This window comes from Myxocyprinus asiaticus, chromosome 31 (assembly GCF_019703515.2).
Source record: "Myxocyprinus asiaticus isolate MX2 ecotype Aquarium Trade chromosome 31, UBuf_Myxa_2, whole genome shotgun sequence".
In the NCBI taxonomy this organism is placed as follows: Eukaryota; Metazoa; Chordata; class Actinopteri; order Cypriniformes; family Catostomidae; genus Myxocyprinus; species Myxocyprinus asiaticus.
In genome coordinates this window covers 13,102,543-13,122,101 of record NC_059374.1, presented here as the reverse complement: position 1 = coordinate 13,122,101, position 19,559 = coordinate 13,102,543, and the positions used below count along the sequence as shown (strand labels likewise).

General features: G+C 38.4%; 1 protein-coding gene across 2 annotated transcripts in view; it reads left to right on the top strand.

The window, feature by feature from the left end:
* The window catches only part of LOC127421890 (forkhead box protein O1-A), a 62,679-nt gene extending 44,531 nt beyond the window's left edge, over window positions 1–18,148 (top strand). Inside the window, exons 2-4 of one of the 2 annotated variants that reach the window (XM_051665093.1) lie at window positions 11,439–11,630; window positions 13,331–14,550; window positions 14,693–18,148. In XM_051665093.1, the coding sequence (XP_051521053.1) occupies window positions 11,439–11,630; window positions 13,331–14,550; window positions 14,693–14,696 (1,416 nt within the window). In that variant the 3' untranslated portion in view covers window positions 14,697–18,148. Of the gene's footprint in view, window positions 1–11,438; window positions 11,631–13,330; window positions 14,555–14,692 lie in introns of those variants that run through there. The other variant, XM_051665094.1, reaches the window with a different exon arrangement.
* Window positions 18,149–19,559: the final 1,411 nt, after the last annotated feature.

Here is a 19,559-nt window from a genome sequence, read left to right as displayed (position 1 = left end):
TTTTTTTGTGATGCTGCCAAGTGTCATTGCAACAACCGCAAATTTTGTGTGAACTGAGTGCACCTCTTTTTACAAGCAAATGAATATTTTATGCAAACTAAACTTTTTTCGAGGGATACAAGTACAGTCCATTCAATGAGCCTTATTCATGAAACACAAGCAAAATTATTTTCTATTCAAATTGTTCATTAAACCATTCTTATTTCAGTTGTCGCAATGCACGTGAATTGTTGCATTGCCCAAGAATACAGAATTTCTTACTGCATGTTTCATGTATGAGACCCAGTTTGTCAAACTGTATACATGTGTGTCTATTGTTCAGCTAACAAAACTCTGAAAATGTTCCTGAAAACATTGAAAATCTTTCCAAAAATGTTCCAGAAAACATGGGTTTTGAAATTAAATGTGACTTAGAATCTTAAGACAGTTTGTGTCAAATTAAAGGGATTTGCGGTCAATGTGGGGTCCAAAACTTTCAAGCTCCAAAAAGGACATAAAGGCAGCATAAAAGTAATCCATATGACTCGAGTGGTTTAATCAATGTTTTCTGAAGCGATACAATATCTTTGGTTGAGAAACAGACCCAAATTTAAGTCCTTATTCACTATAAATCTTGACATCCGGCCCGATTGGAATACAGTCCAGGCTTCAAGACGGTGATTCTTTGATGCTGAATGTGGCTGCAAGGCCCTAAATCCCGGTATCATTATACATCAATAAGACATTGCATGTTTATTTTCTAGTGTTTACCATCAACCTTTTGGTGACTGGGGTACATTTTAAAAGCATCACGAAAAAACTCAACCCGCGACTCGCCTTTGCATTTTCAAAAACGCCCAACTTGGCGGGAAAACCATGAACCTGGCAACACAATGTCTGGTGTTTGAACAGCGCGCTGCACATGCGTCAAGCATGTGGAAGTGTGTGAGTGTGCTTCTCTCATGAATGCACCAAAGAGACTGCGGATGCCAATATTTATAATGAATAAGGACTAAAATTTTGATCTTGTCCTCTCCCAAAGCTATCGTATTGCTTCAGAAGACATAGATTAACCACTTGAGTCATATGGATTACTTTTATGCTGCCTTTATGTACTTATTGGAGCTTGAAAGTGTTGGACCCCATTGACTTACATTGTATGGGCAAAACACATCATGCATTCTTTAAAATATATTTATTTGTGTTCCACGGAAGAAAGAAAGTCATACGAGTTTAAGATGGCATGAGGGCGAGTAAATTATCAGAGTTATCATTTTTGGGTGAACTATCCCTTTAAAAAATGGTGTCCACTCTGACTAAGTTCTATTATTTCAAAAAGAGAGACATTTCTTCATTAGAAAATGAGTGCAATTTAGTGTGTACTCTAGAAGTGAGCACTTCTGTTGTAATGAAAGTAGTCATCATATAGGGTCAAACCACAAGCAACTGAATATATGAAAGTTTGCATGACATTAAAGCAGCACCACCTACAAAGTTCACATTATTTGTAAAGACGTCACACCTCATGTTAGCATATTAGCAGTCATGAGGAGACATGACATCTCTTGAAAGGCCTAATCTAATATTATATACTGACTGTGTTATGTATTAAAGCACTAAGCCTCAAGAGAATGTGCTTTACAGTGATTTTACCGCAGTTGCAGGGCACAGTGAGGATTAAAGTGGATTGCTTATAAAATGGTAGAAACAGTGGTATGATTAAAAAATAAATTAAAAAAAATAAAACAATGTTCGATAATTAAAGTAATTAATAATGATAATCACAAAAATTTACCTGCCAAGTATTGTAGTTTATTTCTCTGTAGGCTGTTTACGGTTCCCAAGCAACAAAACGATCATTCAAAAAATCAGTCTACAAACAAATTATGAGCTCTCTTAAATGATTTGCAGTTACAGGTGCGTTTTATAACAACTTTAATTGAATGTTATATCAGAGCCACAATTTTTCATCCAAATCAATTAGTGACAAATTCTGAAAGGCTGTTATTTTTGCAAAAGACTCCAGACTTGGAGTCTAGCTTCTCTCCAGGGTTAACATGTTGAAATGGTTAGGTTTATTTACACCTGATTGCTTCACTTTTGGGGCTTGGGCTATACTTAGTACTCTTGAGACCTGCTGAGCTGGTGATGAGCTAATGACAGGTCTGGGTGCTCTCTCCGTCGCCTGCAAACCACACTCATACATTCTTACTGTCTGTCAGCAGACAGCAGCTTTGTTTACACCAGACATGACCCGACACGAGCCCAAAGCTCAAAACGAATGCATAATCAGACCCTCTTTAGGTTGGACTTTGTCCTTTGAAGAAGACGTGGATATTTTTAGGCCTTTGCGACCTCTGCTTCTCGCCTGCACAGGTGTCGCACTTCAAACCACGACATTTGACATCACTCTCCCCCATGACTGCTTGAAACCACATTTAAAGTCCCTGTAGGAATGAGGTTGTCTCATCAAGTTAGTTGAGTGCAGTTCGTGTTATTTTTCAGTCTGACTTCTGAATATCGCCGGCTGGAGAATGTCTCCAGTAATGTTTCATGCAGTAATGTAGCTCACACATGTGGCTACGTTTGATTCACACTGTTCACCGGCTCTTCCTGGGGAGTTTTTTCTTTAAAGCGCAGAAAACGATGTGACATTTAGCTCTTCTGTAGAAGTTGTACATGCCTATGTTTCAGGTGAATGGATGTCTTTTAGGGGTGGGAATTGTAATGCTTCCATTTCATTAGCTGCCCCTGAAATCACATGCTGTCAAAATATGTACTGTATTTGATGAAGGTAAAAATCAAGGTACTATACTTCTCGACCGATAAAAAAGTATGTTTTTTAGGTACATACTTGTTCCCACCGGGAACGTGGGCTTTGTCCCTTGACCCCAATATACACTCACTGAGCATTTTATTAGGTACACCTGTACACCTAATTATTCATGCAATTATCTAATCAGCCAATCATGTGGCAGCAGTGAAATGCATAAAATCATGCGGATACAGGTTAGGAGCATCAGTTAATGTTCACATCAACCATCAGAATGGGGAATAAATGAGATCTCAGTGATTTGGACCGTGGCATGATTGTTGGTGCCAGATGGGCTGGTTTGAGTATTTCTGTAACTGCTGATCTACTGGGATTTTCACGCACAACAGTCTCTAGAGTTTACTCAGAATTGTGCCAAAAACAAAAAACATTTCACGACTGGAAATAGTTGGTCATCTGGTTATTTCTCGCTTCCTCTTTTATGAATACTGAGGATTCTGACGTACTACTCTACTGTTTTTGGCATACTGTTTAGTACGTAAGTAAGTATATTCGGATGCAGGTATAGCTTCTTAATGATTACAGTTCCTAAATGATTCCATTGATGATTCTTTTAGTACTTTTGGGGGAACCACCCTTCTAAAAATGTATCCTAACTACTAAACAAAAATAGCCATTTACCAAAAAAATTTTTTTTAAATTGAAGTACCATTTAACAACTAAATTATGTGAAATCTTATGAACAAACAGTCAGTAATTACAGAAGTCTTACAATTCTTAAGTACACCATTAACACTGTAACAGTTCTCGGTTCATTTTTGAATCAGATATAATTGAGAGTAATGACTTGTGGTTCAGTGAGTGAGTCAGATGTTAATTCAGCTTCAGCTCTGACTGAATCGGTTAGTTATGGTGTGTTCAATTCATGTCCGAATGATCGTATTTACGAGTTAAGCGCACATGAACGTCACTAAAAAATCCGGACTTTCTTTGAGCGCCGACTCTCTGAGTTGGGGAATGTAATCATCATGGCGGAAGCAAATTGTTATAGTTAATTCAGTTTTACTTGAGGATTTTGACTTTGCAGTTTAGTTTGTATGCGTTTTTTTGTACTCTTAATGAAGAATAACAAGAAAACTTGTCAGAAAATAAGACTCATTTAACTGGTTTATGCAGCGACAAGCGTTTGCAACAAAACTACATTTCCCATTATTATATGTGGTCCCACTAGAATGATACAGTAGACAGATAAAACAATCGTTACACACCTAATGAGTGGCTTTTCTCTTCATTTTGTTTTATTGGTGCTAAAAAAGCATCCTAGTAAGGAAAAAAATAAGAGGAAGAAATCTGAAATTGCAAAACGGGTCTGTTCTTTTTGACAAAAATCACTTGAACGCACATCACATCGTATTTACGGTTTCCGACCTCATACGTAAAAACTTCCCAGGTGGACTTGAACACACCAATTGTTTGAAGAGTTTGAGGTTGACTTAAGTGGTTTTGACCGCTTCATTAAAAACAACTGCCTCGTAAGAGTCTTTCGTCCACGAATCAGACTACACAAGTTGTGCTATATGTTGTTAAGTACAACCAGCTGGGACCATGCAATACTGTAAGCTATTAATTTGCTGCAACCAGTCTTCTTCTCTCATCTCATTCAAGTCAGATTGAAAACTCCTAACTCGAAAATTGAAAATCCTTTGATTCCAGTATTTATTTATTTTTAAATGGAACCATTTCTGATGAAGAACTAATTCTCAATTCCATCTGTAGCGTCTTCAGTAAATCTTGGATGCTCATAGAAGGAATGAAAAGAGAGAGAGAGAGAGAGAGAGAGAGAGAGAGAAAGAGAACACTGTGGCCTTTCAGGCTCCTTGGAGGAAGGGATTGAAGGAAGGAGAAATGGGACTCTGTGTCCTTGGCTTTGGACTGCCCTAAACACATGACCTTCAGCTGCCTGTGGAGCTTACAGTGACACACACACATATCCACTCAAATACTCATGTAAATTTACTGCGCCACATAATACCACGCATATTTTCAAATATAGTTCTTAGGCACAACGCGTCTTATCCAACTTTGTGAGAGCGCTAATTCTGAGACAATTTTTGTGCCAGCACAAGTGGGCATAGGTGGGAGTGCTTTTACTATCTGTGGGAGTATGTGGGCTAACTATGGGTATTGTATGGTAATGAAGTGGTGCGAAAATTTTCCTGAGAAATCGGTCATTACGCTAAGATGTCTGAGACCCACATCTATTCTCAGTGCAAAGTCTAAAACCCAGTTCCTGCATGTGCAGTTTGGCGATTCCACCAGCAGATGATATCAAAGAGCTATTGATCACTTTTAATACTATCTATGATGTGTGTGATCAGTATGATTTATTATACTTACATCTTTATAATTTACCTACATCCAATTAGTCCTGACAAGCACCACATTTGCCATGAGTGAAAAAGGAGTGTATCACTCTCAAAGAAATATGCCTGACATTCAACAAGAATGTAGTTAATGCGCAAAAGAACGTAAGACACAAATGGTCCATATCTTTATTCTCAAATGCATTGCATACAGCCCATTTACACTATAATTTTTTTTATGAATGGGCTGTCTTCATTTATATTGACATTGGTTGACAGTGACGCAGGTGGCGCAATAATTGGAGAAGAACCTCAGAATTAAATTTCACACACTATTTTGCCAACCCACTGACTTAGCGTGTATGATATATTGCATATTATTGCGCTTAAAGGGGTCATGACATACCTTTTTTTATTATTTTAAAATGTTCCTTAAGGGTCACTTATAAAATTAGTAATATATTGGTAAAACATGATCATTTCCCACCCTCATTCTTACCCTCTATCGTAAACACTCAGGATTGGTGCTGCTTCTCAGACTTGAGAATATACACCCACTCTCACTGCTTACCACCACTGGACGGGCTACATAATTGAATAAAGGTAAAGTAGTTGTTGATGTGTTGTTGTGGAGGCGGTCAGATGCAAATGTCTTCCACAGTGTGACATCACAATGTGGAGGAATTAGAGATTGAGTTGTTCTGACAGCTTGGTTTCTACAAATGCTCTTTTTGCAGTGAGGAGGAAGTTTTGAGTTCTGAAACTTACAGTATGTTTTTATAGTACAGCACCACTTACTTAGATCTGCTTCACAAGGATTGTATGTATGTCTAATCCAGCAACAGTATGTCCTACATGCTCAACACAGCATGTTTTATTTATGTCCTAGTAGCAAGTCTTTATACTTGCTCTGGAGCAGTGGCAGTATGGTAGATCTAGTCCACCAAGACCAAACCTACCAACTTGTCATATCCATTATAACACCATAAATTAATATCGAGAGTTGTCATGACTGAAATATATTTGTGAAGTAAGGTGATTTATTTATTTTTTTTCCTGACAGTTTGGAATTGCACACTTAGACTTACTCTACGCAAGTATGAACCCAATGCTTTTAATTACGCAAGCAAGATTTCACATTGCATTTCTGCAATGCCCGTTAAAACGTGTCTTTTTCTGTAGTCAGTTTTCTTATTCAGGCCAAATACAGTACTGTCATGGTGGAGCCATGTTTATAGCTAGCTACCTGAAAAATAGCATATCTGATTGAATTTGAAGGTCCATTTGAAGGTATTTCTATTACCCCCTTGACTACTTTGTTTACTTATAATTCACTTACAACAGACACTTTTTTTTCTTCTTAGCTTGCAAATAATAATGTCTTGATCTAAAAAAAAAAAAAAAAAAAGAACAAATTTGCTACATTTGCTACCATAAAGTACTATGGTATTACATTGTTTTAGGACATGTATCATGGGAATCCATGGTATTTTTTTGAATTACCTTGGAATACTATGCAAATGTGGAGTACCATGTGGTATATGAACAAGATAACCATTCAGTACTATCGTATACCATCACTATAACATGGGACCACCAGAGTACTTTTTTATTTTTTTTTAGGGTTACCTATTAGGCCATGATGATATTTTAAGGCACATTTAATATTTAGGTGTCCATTATATAAGTGGGGCAGTAGAGTGGGCACTGTTCTGGGTCTGTGATCTGCTTTGTTTTTCTCTGTGGAGTGAGAATCATTGTGGTTGTCTCCAGTGCCAAACAGTCTGCCAGTGGAGGGGTCGAGTGCAGTAGGGCAGCACTCTCGCTCTCTCTCCCTCTCTTTCTTTCTCTTCACCACCAGCTTGGCTCTGTTGCCTGGCATTCCAGTTCTTTCTACACACTCAAACACATAACCACTGCTTCCTGAAAGACAGGAAGTGAGGCCGGCTTCCTGTGACAGTCCTCTTTCATGTGGTCACTTCCTGGTGTTTGGCTTTTGCTGTTGACTTTCTTCATTGTTCCTGCTTTAGGGGTTTAAAATCAGTGTCTTTTTGAATAAGTATTGGGGATACAGTGGTACAAAAGTTGACCATGGTAACATACTCATGCCATAGTTAGTGCAGTTACTTGTAAAGCTGTAAATCAATATTGTTACTCCTTAACAATTCAAGGGAAAGTGTGTGATTTCTGCATGACCAACCAGAATTGCAAAAATAACTATTGTTTTCAAACAAGTTTCCTGAACACTCCCCCATTGCTTGGACAAACAGATAGCAACACACCAAATTCACACCATTGGTTAAGACAGTGTTGCAGTGTATGGCTGATCTGGATGCTTAAACAGAGTAATGTTTTGATAGTACAACAGAGTGTTTACAGTTTTGAGCGGATTCAATCAAGTGTAAGAAGCTGTCAGAATCTTGCTAGCATTTAGGGTATTTTGGCGAAAACTTTGGTTACCATGATAAATTCTAGTCCATTTGTTGATATGTCCAGTTGCAGGCACTGTGTTCTAAATTTGTAGCATGACTACTTCATATCAAAGAGACTTGAATAACCGGTTGAAGGAAAATACTACATGGAAATTGGATAATTTGGATAGTTTTGCATAATTCATTTTTGTTTTTATGTCAGTTATTTTCATGGTGATAGGTCTCTCATCACCACTGCACAATACACAATGCTGGCAATAAAAATATATACATTCACACTGTATGTCAAGATAAGATGTGATTTATTTGCATAGATGACAGTTTTACTTGACTATAGCATTCCAGAAATTGCTCCATTTTATAAAACGTTGTGTGTATTGTTGTGGTATCTTTGGAATGGCAGTATTGTTGCGAACCCGAGATTACATGATCTTCACACAACAAGAATGATGGTTGGGGTTTGGTATACACAGACAGGAATGTGGATTGTGACACCGTAGCATCCCGCACTCTGTTTCCAGAAGAGATATAAGGGGTATAAGAGGGCTAGTTGTGATTACGCTTGAACTTTGAACACAGTGATTTGCTGGAATGTCGAAGTTCCTGTGTTCTTCCGCCACTAATACATCAACTATTGTCAAAACAGGCTAAAAATGTGTCAATCGGGAAGGAAGCTTCTGGCATGCACACAGGATGAGCGTGCTTTGATATCGTTTGGGTTCTCTTTGTCGTTTTTATCCAGTTGTTGTGAAAGTTGCATTTTAGGGACATTCACAGATTTGACCGCGGATTGAAATAGCTCAGATGGCCCATGCTATATAGAGAACACAAACAACAGTACAGTTTTCAAACAGGCTAAAGGGATACACTAGAGGTGAGCAGTATAATAAAAATCATCGTATGGGTATTTAATATCACGCTTACAGTAAAAATCATAAAGTTATTTTGCTAGAAATTCAACTTAAAAATGCTTTATGTATTACATAACCATATAGTAATGCTTATGTTTTGATAACCCTTAGTTAAACACTTTAAAATGAATGGTACTTTATCCCTTTTAAATTTGCTTAGTTTTTGAAAAACTAAACGAAACCTATGTAATACAACCAAACAAAAGTAAATAAAATAAACCAAACAAACAAAACTCAAATAAGTAAACAAACCAAACTAAATTAAGCTAAACGAATTTACATCTGCACCCAGCAAAACTAAAGACAAATGAAAATCAAACAGACCTAACTGAAAGTAAATGAATGTAAATGCAACCAAATGAAGCCAAGCAAATATAAATGAAAGTAAATGAAACTAAGCAAACCAAACAAATAGAAACAAAAATAAACAGAACTAAACGAAACCAAACAAAACCAGACAAAACTGAACAAAATTAAACAAAAACTAGATGAAAAACAAACAAGGCTAGATAAAAGTAAATGTAAGCCAAGGCAACTAAACTAAACAAAACTAAAAGATGAGACTTAATGAAAGTAAAAACAAAACTAAATAATAAAAAATAAAAACAAACTAGACTAAACTCATAAAAGCATAGCCAAAGGTTGCATGCATTGAGCTGATTCATTATAAAGGCCCCTGAACTTTCCAAAGTTGAGAAGCCCTGGTATAGACCGTCATACCGCCCAGCCCTAGCCCTACACTCATGGCTATATTTTGTCATCATTCTTAGGTAATGTTAGAGAAGAAATTGCCAATCCATCAGTTCACCACTAATTCACAAACACATTCCTAATACTCAACAGGAAGCCGTCCCTGTCCCTTTCTAAAGGCCTGACCACATCCAGACGCACAGACTCTTCCCCCTCAAAATGCTGTGTTCAGCTCTGGTATTCCCCAAACCCCCAGGGTTTCCATTCTCCAAAACCTCTCCTTATATCCATCAGTGAACCGTCCTCTGATTTGGTTGTGGTTAAATTTGTCACAGTATATATGTTTGCATACTGGCCAAGATTATTGGAACATAGAGACATTTCACACGGCATGCAAACTTGTGTTTTAAAGCAATGATGAGTGTTTTTACAGCCCTGGCATGTGGGGAAACGATTTAAAAAATGGATGGATAGTGTTATAGTTAGAGAAGCGATCATGTCATAATTATGACTTCCAAACTTGTAAGCAGGAACTTCCCAAGAAGTCTTGAAGACAGCTTTAGAGTTATATGCGCTTTGAGAATTACCACCCTAAATGTCACGTTAAAAAAAGAACTGTGATTGGTTGCTTTACAAGTCGGTCAGATGGCCCTCTCCTGTCTAAGAGGGCAGTTTTTGCTAGAATAAGTTGCAATGTGGATCAGAGATTATGCTGATAGTCAAAAGTATGGCTATGCAAGACTAAGAATGTGTTATGCCTCTTTCTTTCAAGCACATGTCAGAGACCATATCTGAAACTTTATAGCCACTGTTGGATTTATGGGCCAGATTTACTTTTTTTTTTTTTTTTTTTTTTTTAATCAAGTGCCTCTGCATGTACCTCATGAAGCTTTTTAGTTCACAAACAACGGCAAAGATCATCTTAAGCTGCCATCACAGCCTGGAACTATCCATTAACAACTCTAAATTAGACACAGGAATAGGCCAGCATTTCAAAAATCCCCCATTTTCCTCCTCTCTAAGGAAAATGGGATCGCCATGACGGCATAGGTAATGTGTGTATGCCAGGCTGAATGTTTACCTGTGGTTGTGAGACATTATGGGATGTGGACTCACAGGAGAGATGTACATCATTTCTATGTGGCTAAATCCACCCCCGTGCCACAACTGTTCATTGACTTGAGTAGAGAAACAGGCAGAGAAAGGCAGCGTTGATGGGTCTTTAAGACAGGTTGCTATTTCTAAGTGATTTGTTTCTATGTAATGAAGTCGGAGCATGTAGTTAATAAAAATGTCTTTTGTCCATGTTATTTTGCTTTATCATTTATGGTGCTGTGAATGGTCTCTAAAGGAAAAAAAGATTAAGAATACACATTTCTTAGAAAACGCATGTGTCTCATGTATACCACAATTTTGCTGTTTTCCAACTGTTTTTTTTTTCTTCTGAAGAAGAACATGTGGTGTTTGCCTCGGCAAAAGTAGTCGTCTTGATGCTGGTGGTGTTGTGGGTGGTTGCCAGGGTGTTGCTATGTGGTTGCTAAGGTGTTCAGAGTGGGTTTTAGCTTGTTGATATGTGGTTGCTAGGGTGTTGCTAGGTTGTTGCTTACTGGCGCAAGTCAAAAAAGCCAAGTCTCTATGATATAATAGTCCCTAGATATACTGTAGCTTGTGTGGAAATTGTAAGATTGCTTAGAAAAGTAATAGCACACCTCTCCTCAACAAGCCACACAATTTGAGGTATCATTCATGACCATAGCAGAAATGCTGTGGGACAAGTTTTACATTTTAATACATAGGGGTAGGGGTTTGTTCAAAAAGTTCAAAATTCAACAGTAATAGTGTTGCTTGCCTTAGCAAACACCACTGATAACATGTTGGTGTCTTTGATGAAAGTCTTTTAATTTAGACTTGAGGTTTAGACTTGGAATAGGAGCATCAATCTTCACCAAAAAACTAAGAAACTGTGTTTTCATAATGTACAATACAACATCAGAAGGGATTCTCCTATTTTATTCCACATACCTCTGTGACCAATTTGTAAATATTCACTTGAATATTTTATAAGGAAAACTGTCCTCAGGTCTCCTTTGAATTGCAGAGAATGATCTAGGTGAAGGGAAGGGTGAGTGAAAGAAAGTGGAGGTGAAGAGAAAAGACAGGATTTAATTGAAAACAGCTGCTGAGAGGATTTGCACTCTGCTGACTTACCGTCAGAGGGGAAATTACAGGAACAGGGTAAACTTTGAACATTACACTTACACTTTTATCCCTCGCACTCTTTTTCCCATAGAACTCGATCAGACACAACCTGTCCCTGCACAGTAGGTTTATCCGTGTGCAGAATGAGGGCACAGGCAAGAGCTCTTGGTGGATGCTCAACCCTGAAGGAGGAAAGAGCGGCAAGTCTCCTCGACGCCGAGCCGCCTCCATGGACAACAACAGCAAGTTTTCCAAGAGCAGAGGACGAGCAGCAAAGAAAAAGGTATAAGAAAATGCCTGTGTTCTAAATTGCTTTACGATGAAGTAAAGCAGGAAGTTCAGCATTTGTTGTGCACCAAAATTCAGTGAAGATGAATGAGAAGCAAATGAGTAAAAGATCGCAATATATCAATTTTGAATCGCAAACTAAATGTAAAGAATTGGAATATTATCGTTTCACGACCCAAATATCCCTATAATTTCACATTGCCAGAGACCACTGGTCGATCTCGTTAACAGGGGATATAAAGTACACAAATAACGATAATCTCAACCACATGAAAGTAAAATTGCCGAAACGCAGAATGGCAGGGGAAAACTATACCTGATAACTATACCATATTTATGAGGAAAACGATACCTGATTGAATAGCGTTAGGTTAATGGGTTGGGTTATATTTTCTTCGACCAATCAGGTATTGCTTTTCTCATGAATATAAAGGACCCATCCCCTTGCCATCCTACGTTTCGGAAATTCTCCCCCACACACTGTCTGACTGACAAACGCCTTCTTTCTCTGTGCTAATGTGTGTGTGTGTGTGTGTGTTCTGTAAGAGCACTCGTGGATAAGCGCCAGTGTGACTGTGTGATGGTACACTGTAAAATGCCTGTCTTGGCGTGACATATTAATTAAAACACAATCAGTTATGTCTAAATTAAACGTACAAGCATGAAAACCTGCCCGTATTAATATTAAACTTTAATATTAATCAGAATCAGAATGAGCTTTATTGCCAAGTATGCTTACACACACAAGGAATTTGTCATGGTGGCAGAAGATTCCAGTGCAAAGAGAATACAAAAAAAAATATACAACATATACATACAAACATTTGAAATATACATATAAACATATATACGTAAACAGTGAAATAAGAATAAAAAATAAGATACAACAGAGCAGTGGTTCCCAACCCTGTTCCTGATTATGATTATCAAACAACAATAACAAGAAATCAAGACTATCTTGGCTGGATAACTTTAGTAGCTTTAAAAATATTAATGTATTATAATCATGCAGTGAAAACCTGTGATCTACTAAGTTTTATGTTGAATTGGAAAAAACAATTCTCAGTTTCTGAATATATACTTGAATACATATTGATACTGCTGTTAGAAAATGTAAGCACTGTTTTCTTAATTTGTTTCTTTGTTCTTATTTTATTACTGTTGTTTCCTTGTCCTGAATAATTACTTCAGAACTTAAAACAGTGTTTACCTAATTAACAAATTATTTAGTATTAATTTTGATATCGAGAATTGTCAAATTTCACTGGTACACAAGTATCAACTACTGAAATTTTGGTATCGTGACAACACTGCCTACAATACATGGTAGATTTTACTCTAATGGCATTATGAAAAAGTTAATCTCATGTCATAGAAGTGTGAGCACCCCTGGGCTAGGGTATACTTTGTTTTTATGTGTGTCGTTATGTCTCACGCACAATTGATTGCTTTGGCCATCCAAAGTATACTCTTTTGACCATGACTAGAAAACACTGTCTAGAAAAATTGGGCTGTATGCACTCAGTCCACACATACTGTGCTGATGACGAAGTTTGTATAATATGGCCTTAAAAGCAGCACAGCAGACCATCCTGTGATCTCTTTGATAAACAGTTTGCACTCTAACTATTTATACATAGTTACTTTTACCAGTATTTTTCTCACGACTGGCTCTATTCATTTCTGTGTTTATAGCTGGCTCTTCAGGGTGGGCCTGAGGGGGGTGCAGACAGCCCTGGCTCTCATTATGGCAAGTGGCCTGGCAGTCCGAACTCCCACAGCAACGACGACTTTGACGCTTGGACGGCTTTCCGTCCTCGCACCAGCTCCAATGCCAGCACTCTGAGTGGGCGTCTCTCGCCCTTCATTGATGATGAACTCGGCGATTCTGATGTCCACATGGTCTACCCAGGCCCTGGTACAGGGTCCAAAATGACCTCCACCCTCCCTAGCCTGTCCGAAATGGCTGGTTCTCTGGGCCACAACGGCTCTGAGAATGTCATGGAGAACCTTCTGGATAACCTCAACTTGCTCTCACCTAAGAACCCATCAGTGGGGTCGGCAGGAGGGCCTGGGTCAGGATCCAACCAGTCCTCGCCCTCCTCACTCATGCAGGCCAGCCCTGGTTACTCCCCCTACAGCTCCCCAGGTTTAGCTGCGGTCAACCAGCAAACCCAACAAGACTATCGTAAGTGTCTCTATGGCCAGGCAGGAATGAGCAGCATGTCCTCAATGCCAATGCAGCCTCTGCCAGAAACCAAGCCTGGCTTTGGTCCGGGTCCAGGATCCATGAGCCAGTTTAACTGCACAGCAGGGCTTTTGAAGGAGCTTCTGACATCTGACGGGGAGCCTGGAGAGCTCATGCCCTCGGTGGAAACTGTTGTCTCCCAGTCAAGTGGAGGTGGTGGATGTATGCTGCCCCCTTACAGCAGTGCACGGAATGAACTTATGGGAGGTGGGGTATCTCACAACCACGCCCTCTCCCATCCCCACAACATGCACGGACAAGCCCCACCCACATCATTGGCAATGAACGGGCGAACGCTGCATCACTTGACTAGCATTGGCCACAGCGGCGCTGCAGGACGCCTGGGAAGCATCAAATCAGCCATGCAGATGCAGTATAGAGGCTCTGCCCATCTTGGGGGTGGGCTCCCACCTTACTGCAGTGTCAACAGCAATGGATATGGCCGCAGCCCAGGGCTGATGCCCCATCAGCAGCAGCAACACCTGGAGAAGCTGCCCAGTGATCTCGATGGGATGCCCGTGGAGCGTTTCGAATGCGATGTGGAGTCCATCTTGCACGACACGCTCATGGATGGAGAGTCGCTTGACTTCAACTTTGACCCCATGGCCACTCAACAGAGTTTCGCACCTCACAGTGTAAAGACCACCACGCACAGCTGGGTGTCTGGGTAAGATCTATTCCTTTCCATTACAGCAGTTTTTCCAAATCTTGGTTCTGGTATTTTTATTGAGATCTTTCCAGCAGGAAATGTACTAGACATCTACTGAATTTCTCATTATAATGCCTTTGGTGTCGTCTTGTTTTTACAGGTAAAAACTCTCCATTTCAACTAAAGAACAGCAACACTGAGTGGCTGTATACACCCATCCTAACCTCTCATGAACCCCTGTCAAGGATGCAGCCTCCATTATTACTTCTTCTTTAGCAGAGGTGGTGCGATACGACCTCACACTGCCAAGCAAATGGGCTCAATATGGAGCTAATTTTCAAGGACACTTTTTCTCAGACATTGGGACTTAAATTCAAACCAAGTGCCAAACCAGGTGCCTGTGAGCCATAGCCAAATTTACAAGCTTTATTTTGTTGCCTTTTTCTCTCTGTAGAGAACCAGTGGTCAAATCAGGACGGCTACAACCTGAGGCCCTTACATCTGCTGCAACACACAAATAAACCATTGTCCACACAATTTTCTGTAATGTTTTTACAGCCACATCCAATATGGGCAAACTGTGATAAAGTAGAACCACCAAATCCAACACCAGGCACCACACATGCACATACGATACACCTTGAAACAGTGATATGCATGGTAATAGCTCTCTTTCAAATGTCGTGTTGTCAGTTCAATGTGCTACCCTGCAATTTGCATTGAGGGTTATAATGCATTCATGCTGTGCTTCATGGAGACTCCATGACTGGCCTTATCGGGAAGATCTGGAACAGTTGTAGATGAAAGCCGGGAACGACTGTAAATAGATTTATTTAGAAAAGGTCTTGCACAAACAGGACCTCGAAAAAGTTAGGGAAATTTTCGCAGACTAGTTGAACTATGTCGCACTCAGCACATCGTAACACTTTCGTTTCTGTCACGTCGGTGTATTTGACATCGAGCAGATGTACTACATTTATAAAGAGCGTGTTACTTTTAATTGGTGTACATAGAGTTTACACAATGATATTAACAATCAGGGCAACAAATTTAATGTTGTTTTGTACATTTGAAAGAAACTGGATTTGACATTTTACATATTGGTGGTCTTACATGAAAGGGTGTTTCTCATCTGAATTGTATACATCTTTCCACGTCTTTTTTCAAAGGCATATAAAGTAGAAATATTGAGGGTTTCCTTTTATTTTGTATTATCAGAATTGTCGTTATTGCTGTTTATTCCTGGCTTCAGTTTGATAATAAGCTGTGTATAATGCATTTCAGCAGAGGGCCCTCAAGGGACAAAATATTTCACTAGTTTATTTTTACTTTGAAAAAGTGCATTGTGAGCTAAATTTCAAACCTTGAAATTTTGAAAAATTGTTGAATTTGCTTTTAAAGGGATAGTACACCAAAAAATTAATTCTGTCACCATGTACTCTCCTCTATGTTGTTCCAAACCTGTATTACTTTATTTCTGTTGAACTCAAAAATAGATAATAGCAGAACACAACAATCAATAACAATCGCTTTCATTGTATGTAAAAAAAAAACATGCAGTGAAAGTGAATGGTGACTGAGACTCCTATTCTGCCAAACAGTGTTCCATGGAAAAAAAGAATGTCATATGCGTTTGGAACAACATGAGGGTGAGTAAATGATGACAGAATTTTTAATTTGGGTGAACTATCCCTTTAAGTATTGCTCACAGGGTCCCTAATGCCTCAGGGCCTTGTGGCAGTGGCTGATATTGTAGTTTAGACTACAGCGCAAGGAGACTCTCTTGCATTCGCCACCATATTGAATCTGTTCCTGTAGTTATTCTACAGTCCTCTGCCTTTAAGAAAGTGTAGAGAGTTTTTGACTTATTATTTATTAGGCTGAAGAAGTGATGTGATTGAATCATATCACAGTGTATCATTTACACTTTTATCATATTTGTATTTTATTTCTCTTCTCTCGCAAATTTCAGGCACTGTGATGTATACGTACTAGTTTTGAGATGATTTTCCAAGTTTGTTCTGCCTCAAAAACATCTCTTGGACTCACAGTATACCCATATTTCTCTCTCTTTCTTGACCTTTGTTTTTTTATTTGCACATGGATATCTCCCTCCCTTTACTGCAGATTTCAACAGATTTGGTTATTTTGCACCTATATGCAGACATTTAAACGTTGCAAACTGGCAAGTGAAAATTGAATCAGGGTGCAAGTATCATTGATAATTCATGGAAGAATTGAAATGATTCAAAATGATTTCTTGAGTAGTGTTATAAAACAGACGTTGAAGACATTTTTACGCTTTGTAGATTTAAACGTGAGGTGCTGACTATTTGCAAATTTTTTATGATGATTTATGTTAATAAAGAGAAGTTTGCTATAATTTGGGGACACTAACAATGTGTCCTAACTAGGCGTATCATGATAAAACCTCACTTCCATGTAAATCTGAGGTTTTTTTTTACAGATAACTTCTAAACTTTTAAAGATAAACCTACCGTGAGCTTCGAGGTTGTTAATCGATGTATATGCTTCTTATGTTCTTTCTGATTGGCGGTGATTCTGTGGCATCATGCAGAATTTTCACCATCAGTGTGGAATAATTACTTGTTGAAAAGTTGTCCCGCCTGGTTAGGACATGGTGTTAGTCAGTCTTAGAAAGATTGCCAGACATCTGTTAAATTCACATACAACGTACATCTCACGTCATTAAATTAATATCAATTATACCTCTGGCCCACACTGCCTCAGTCAACACAGGGAGAAGACCATATATGTTTTACAAAAATGACTGCGTCCACCTTGATTATCCATAATGCACAAAACCTGACATGCATTTGCTTTGTGAATTTAGCAGGTGGCCCCACCTATGCACATATGTGTACTTTGATGATAAGTATTCTACCGATTTTTAGATATTTGATATTTCATGTTTTATAGAGCTGTGGAGTTGAGTTAATGTCGCTTGCTAGTTCATAGTTCTGACGAATATGAAGTATATTTAGAGAGTAGAAGATAATTGACATGCAAAACTTTTTATACACTGACTGTTATCCTTGTATTTAGCAGCAGTTTGTAGGAAAAAAATATGTATAATTGAAAACAAATTTGGAAAAAAAATTGTCTTCTTTTCTTCGGATTGTGGAGTTTGGACCAATTTTTATTGAAAAACGAAAAACTATAAATTAAGATATTGCACTTTTTCCATAAATGTAAAGATTTCTCTTAAAGGGAGAAGATAGAATTGAAGATGATCTATTTTGAAACAAACTGTTACATTTATGCACAAAATGATTTGATTCACAATCAAAAGATGATATAACTAAAGGTGCAATTTGTTTATGCAGTTGAGAAAGAATATCTATAAGAGAGAAACGATATTGTTTGAAGACATTGTTATGCTGACATGCCAATACTGACATATACAGTATATATATAATATCTTCATTCTTTTAGTTTGTCAGCTGTAAGTAAACAGTTTGTGAAATGTGAGACCATTGGCCTCTGGTTTTGTTCTTGATGCCTGTTGTGCTTGTATTCCCACACAAGAAACATGTTGTCACTGTAAAAAGCCACATGTATATAAATTATGTTATATAAAGATGAATCCAATTGACTGTCTCTCTTTATTTATTCAAAAGTGTACTTCGAAAGCTTTGGGGTAGTGATGGGTCGTTAATGAACGATTCGGTAATTTTGAATGAATCTTTTATGTGACTCAGAAGAACGAGTAGTCTCATAGAGTGATTCATTCATTTTGTGTTGGCCGCGCATGTGCATTGCGCAACCTCTGTTCGTTTATGTGAAAACCACATTGGCGCTGTAGAGGAAACAGAAATGATTAGTTCACCTCTCGAGTCTTTTGGTCCAAGTCGTTCGTTCTTTTGTCACGTGACAGTCGTATACGCTATGTATTGCTCACACAGGAAACAGAAATGATTAGTTCACCTCTCGAGTCTTCTTGTCCGAGTCGTTCGTTATTTTGTCACGTGACAACTGTATACGCTATGCACATACGGCTGTCACGTGACAAAAGAACGAACGACTCGGACCAGATGACGCGAGAGGTGAACTAATCATTTCTGTTTCTCATAATTTGTCCTTGGCTGCATTATCAATTTTTCCTTATTGGGACTATAATCAAAGTTTGCATAAGTAGATGTTGGTGGAGATTTGTCTATTGAAAATATAACAATTTAATTTAATTCTGCTCAAATGAATGAAATGACTTGAATAAAGATTCGTTCATTTTGCTGAACGAGACTCAAAGATCCAAGTCAGTAAAATGATCCGATCTTCCCATCACTACTTTGGGGGTGGTTCTTACTGAATATAGGTGTGGAACGACATGGGGGTGAGTAAATAAATAACTCAGGGCACCTTTAAAAAGCTGCTGGAGAAATTTCACCATTTAATCCTTATACATTTTCTAAAAAGTGGAGGACATTCATTGTCTGCCTGAAATACCCTTCTCCTCTCAGTCAGAATGAATTCAGTCACCCCACTTCAGGCTTCGGGTCTTTTCTGGCTCCTCCTCTGATCTGAGATGTGATCTGCTTGGGGGTTTCTTGAGCCAGATGGTCCTGTGGAAAGCAATCGTGTGAAAAGCTGTGGGGATCTTTGTTCTGGCTTTGATAGTAAAGGACGCCAGAAAAAAAAAAATGTGCAGAACTGGCACTTTTTTCTCTGTACACTTCTCTCCAGGTCTGGGTGTTGGATTTCTATTATAGTTCTGGCTTCCAGCTGGGGCCTCGTTGCTAGAACGAACTTGACGTCGGGCAGTAACACTTTACAATAAGGTTGTATCCATTACATTAGTTAACATGATCTAACAATGAACAATACTTTTAGAATTTATCAGTCTTAGTTCAAATTAATTTCAACATACAGTGGCAAGAAAAAGTAAGAGAACCCTTTGGAATTACCTGCATTTATGTATAAATTTGTCTTAAAATCTGGTTTGAACTTAATCTAAGTTACAATAATGAACAAACACAATCTGTTTTAACTAATAACACAAAAAGTAT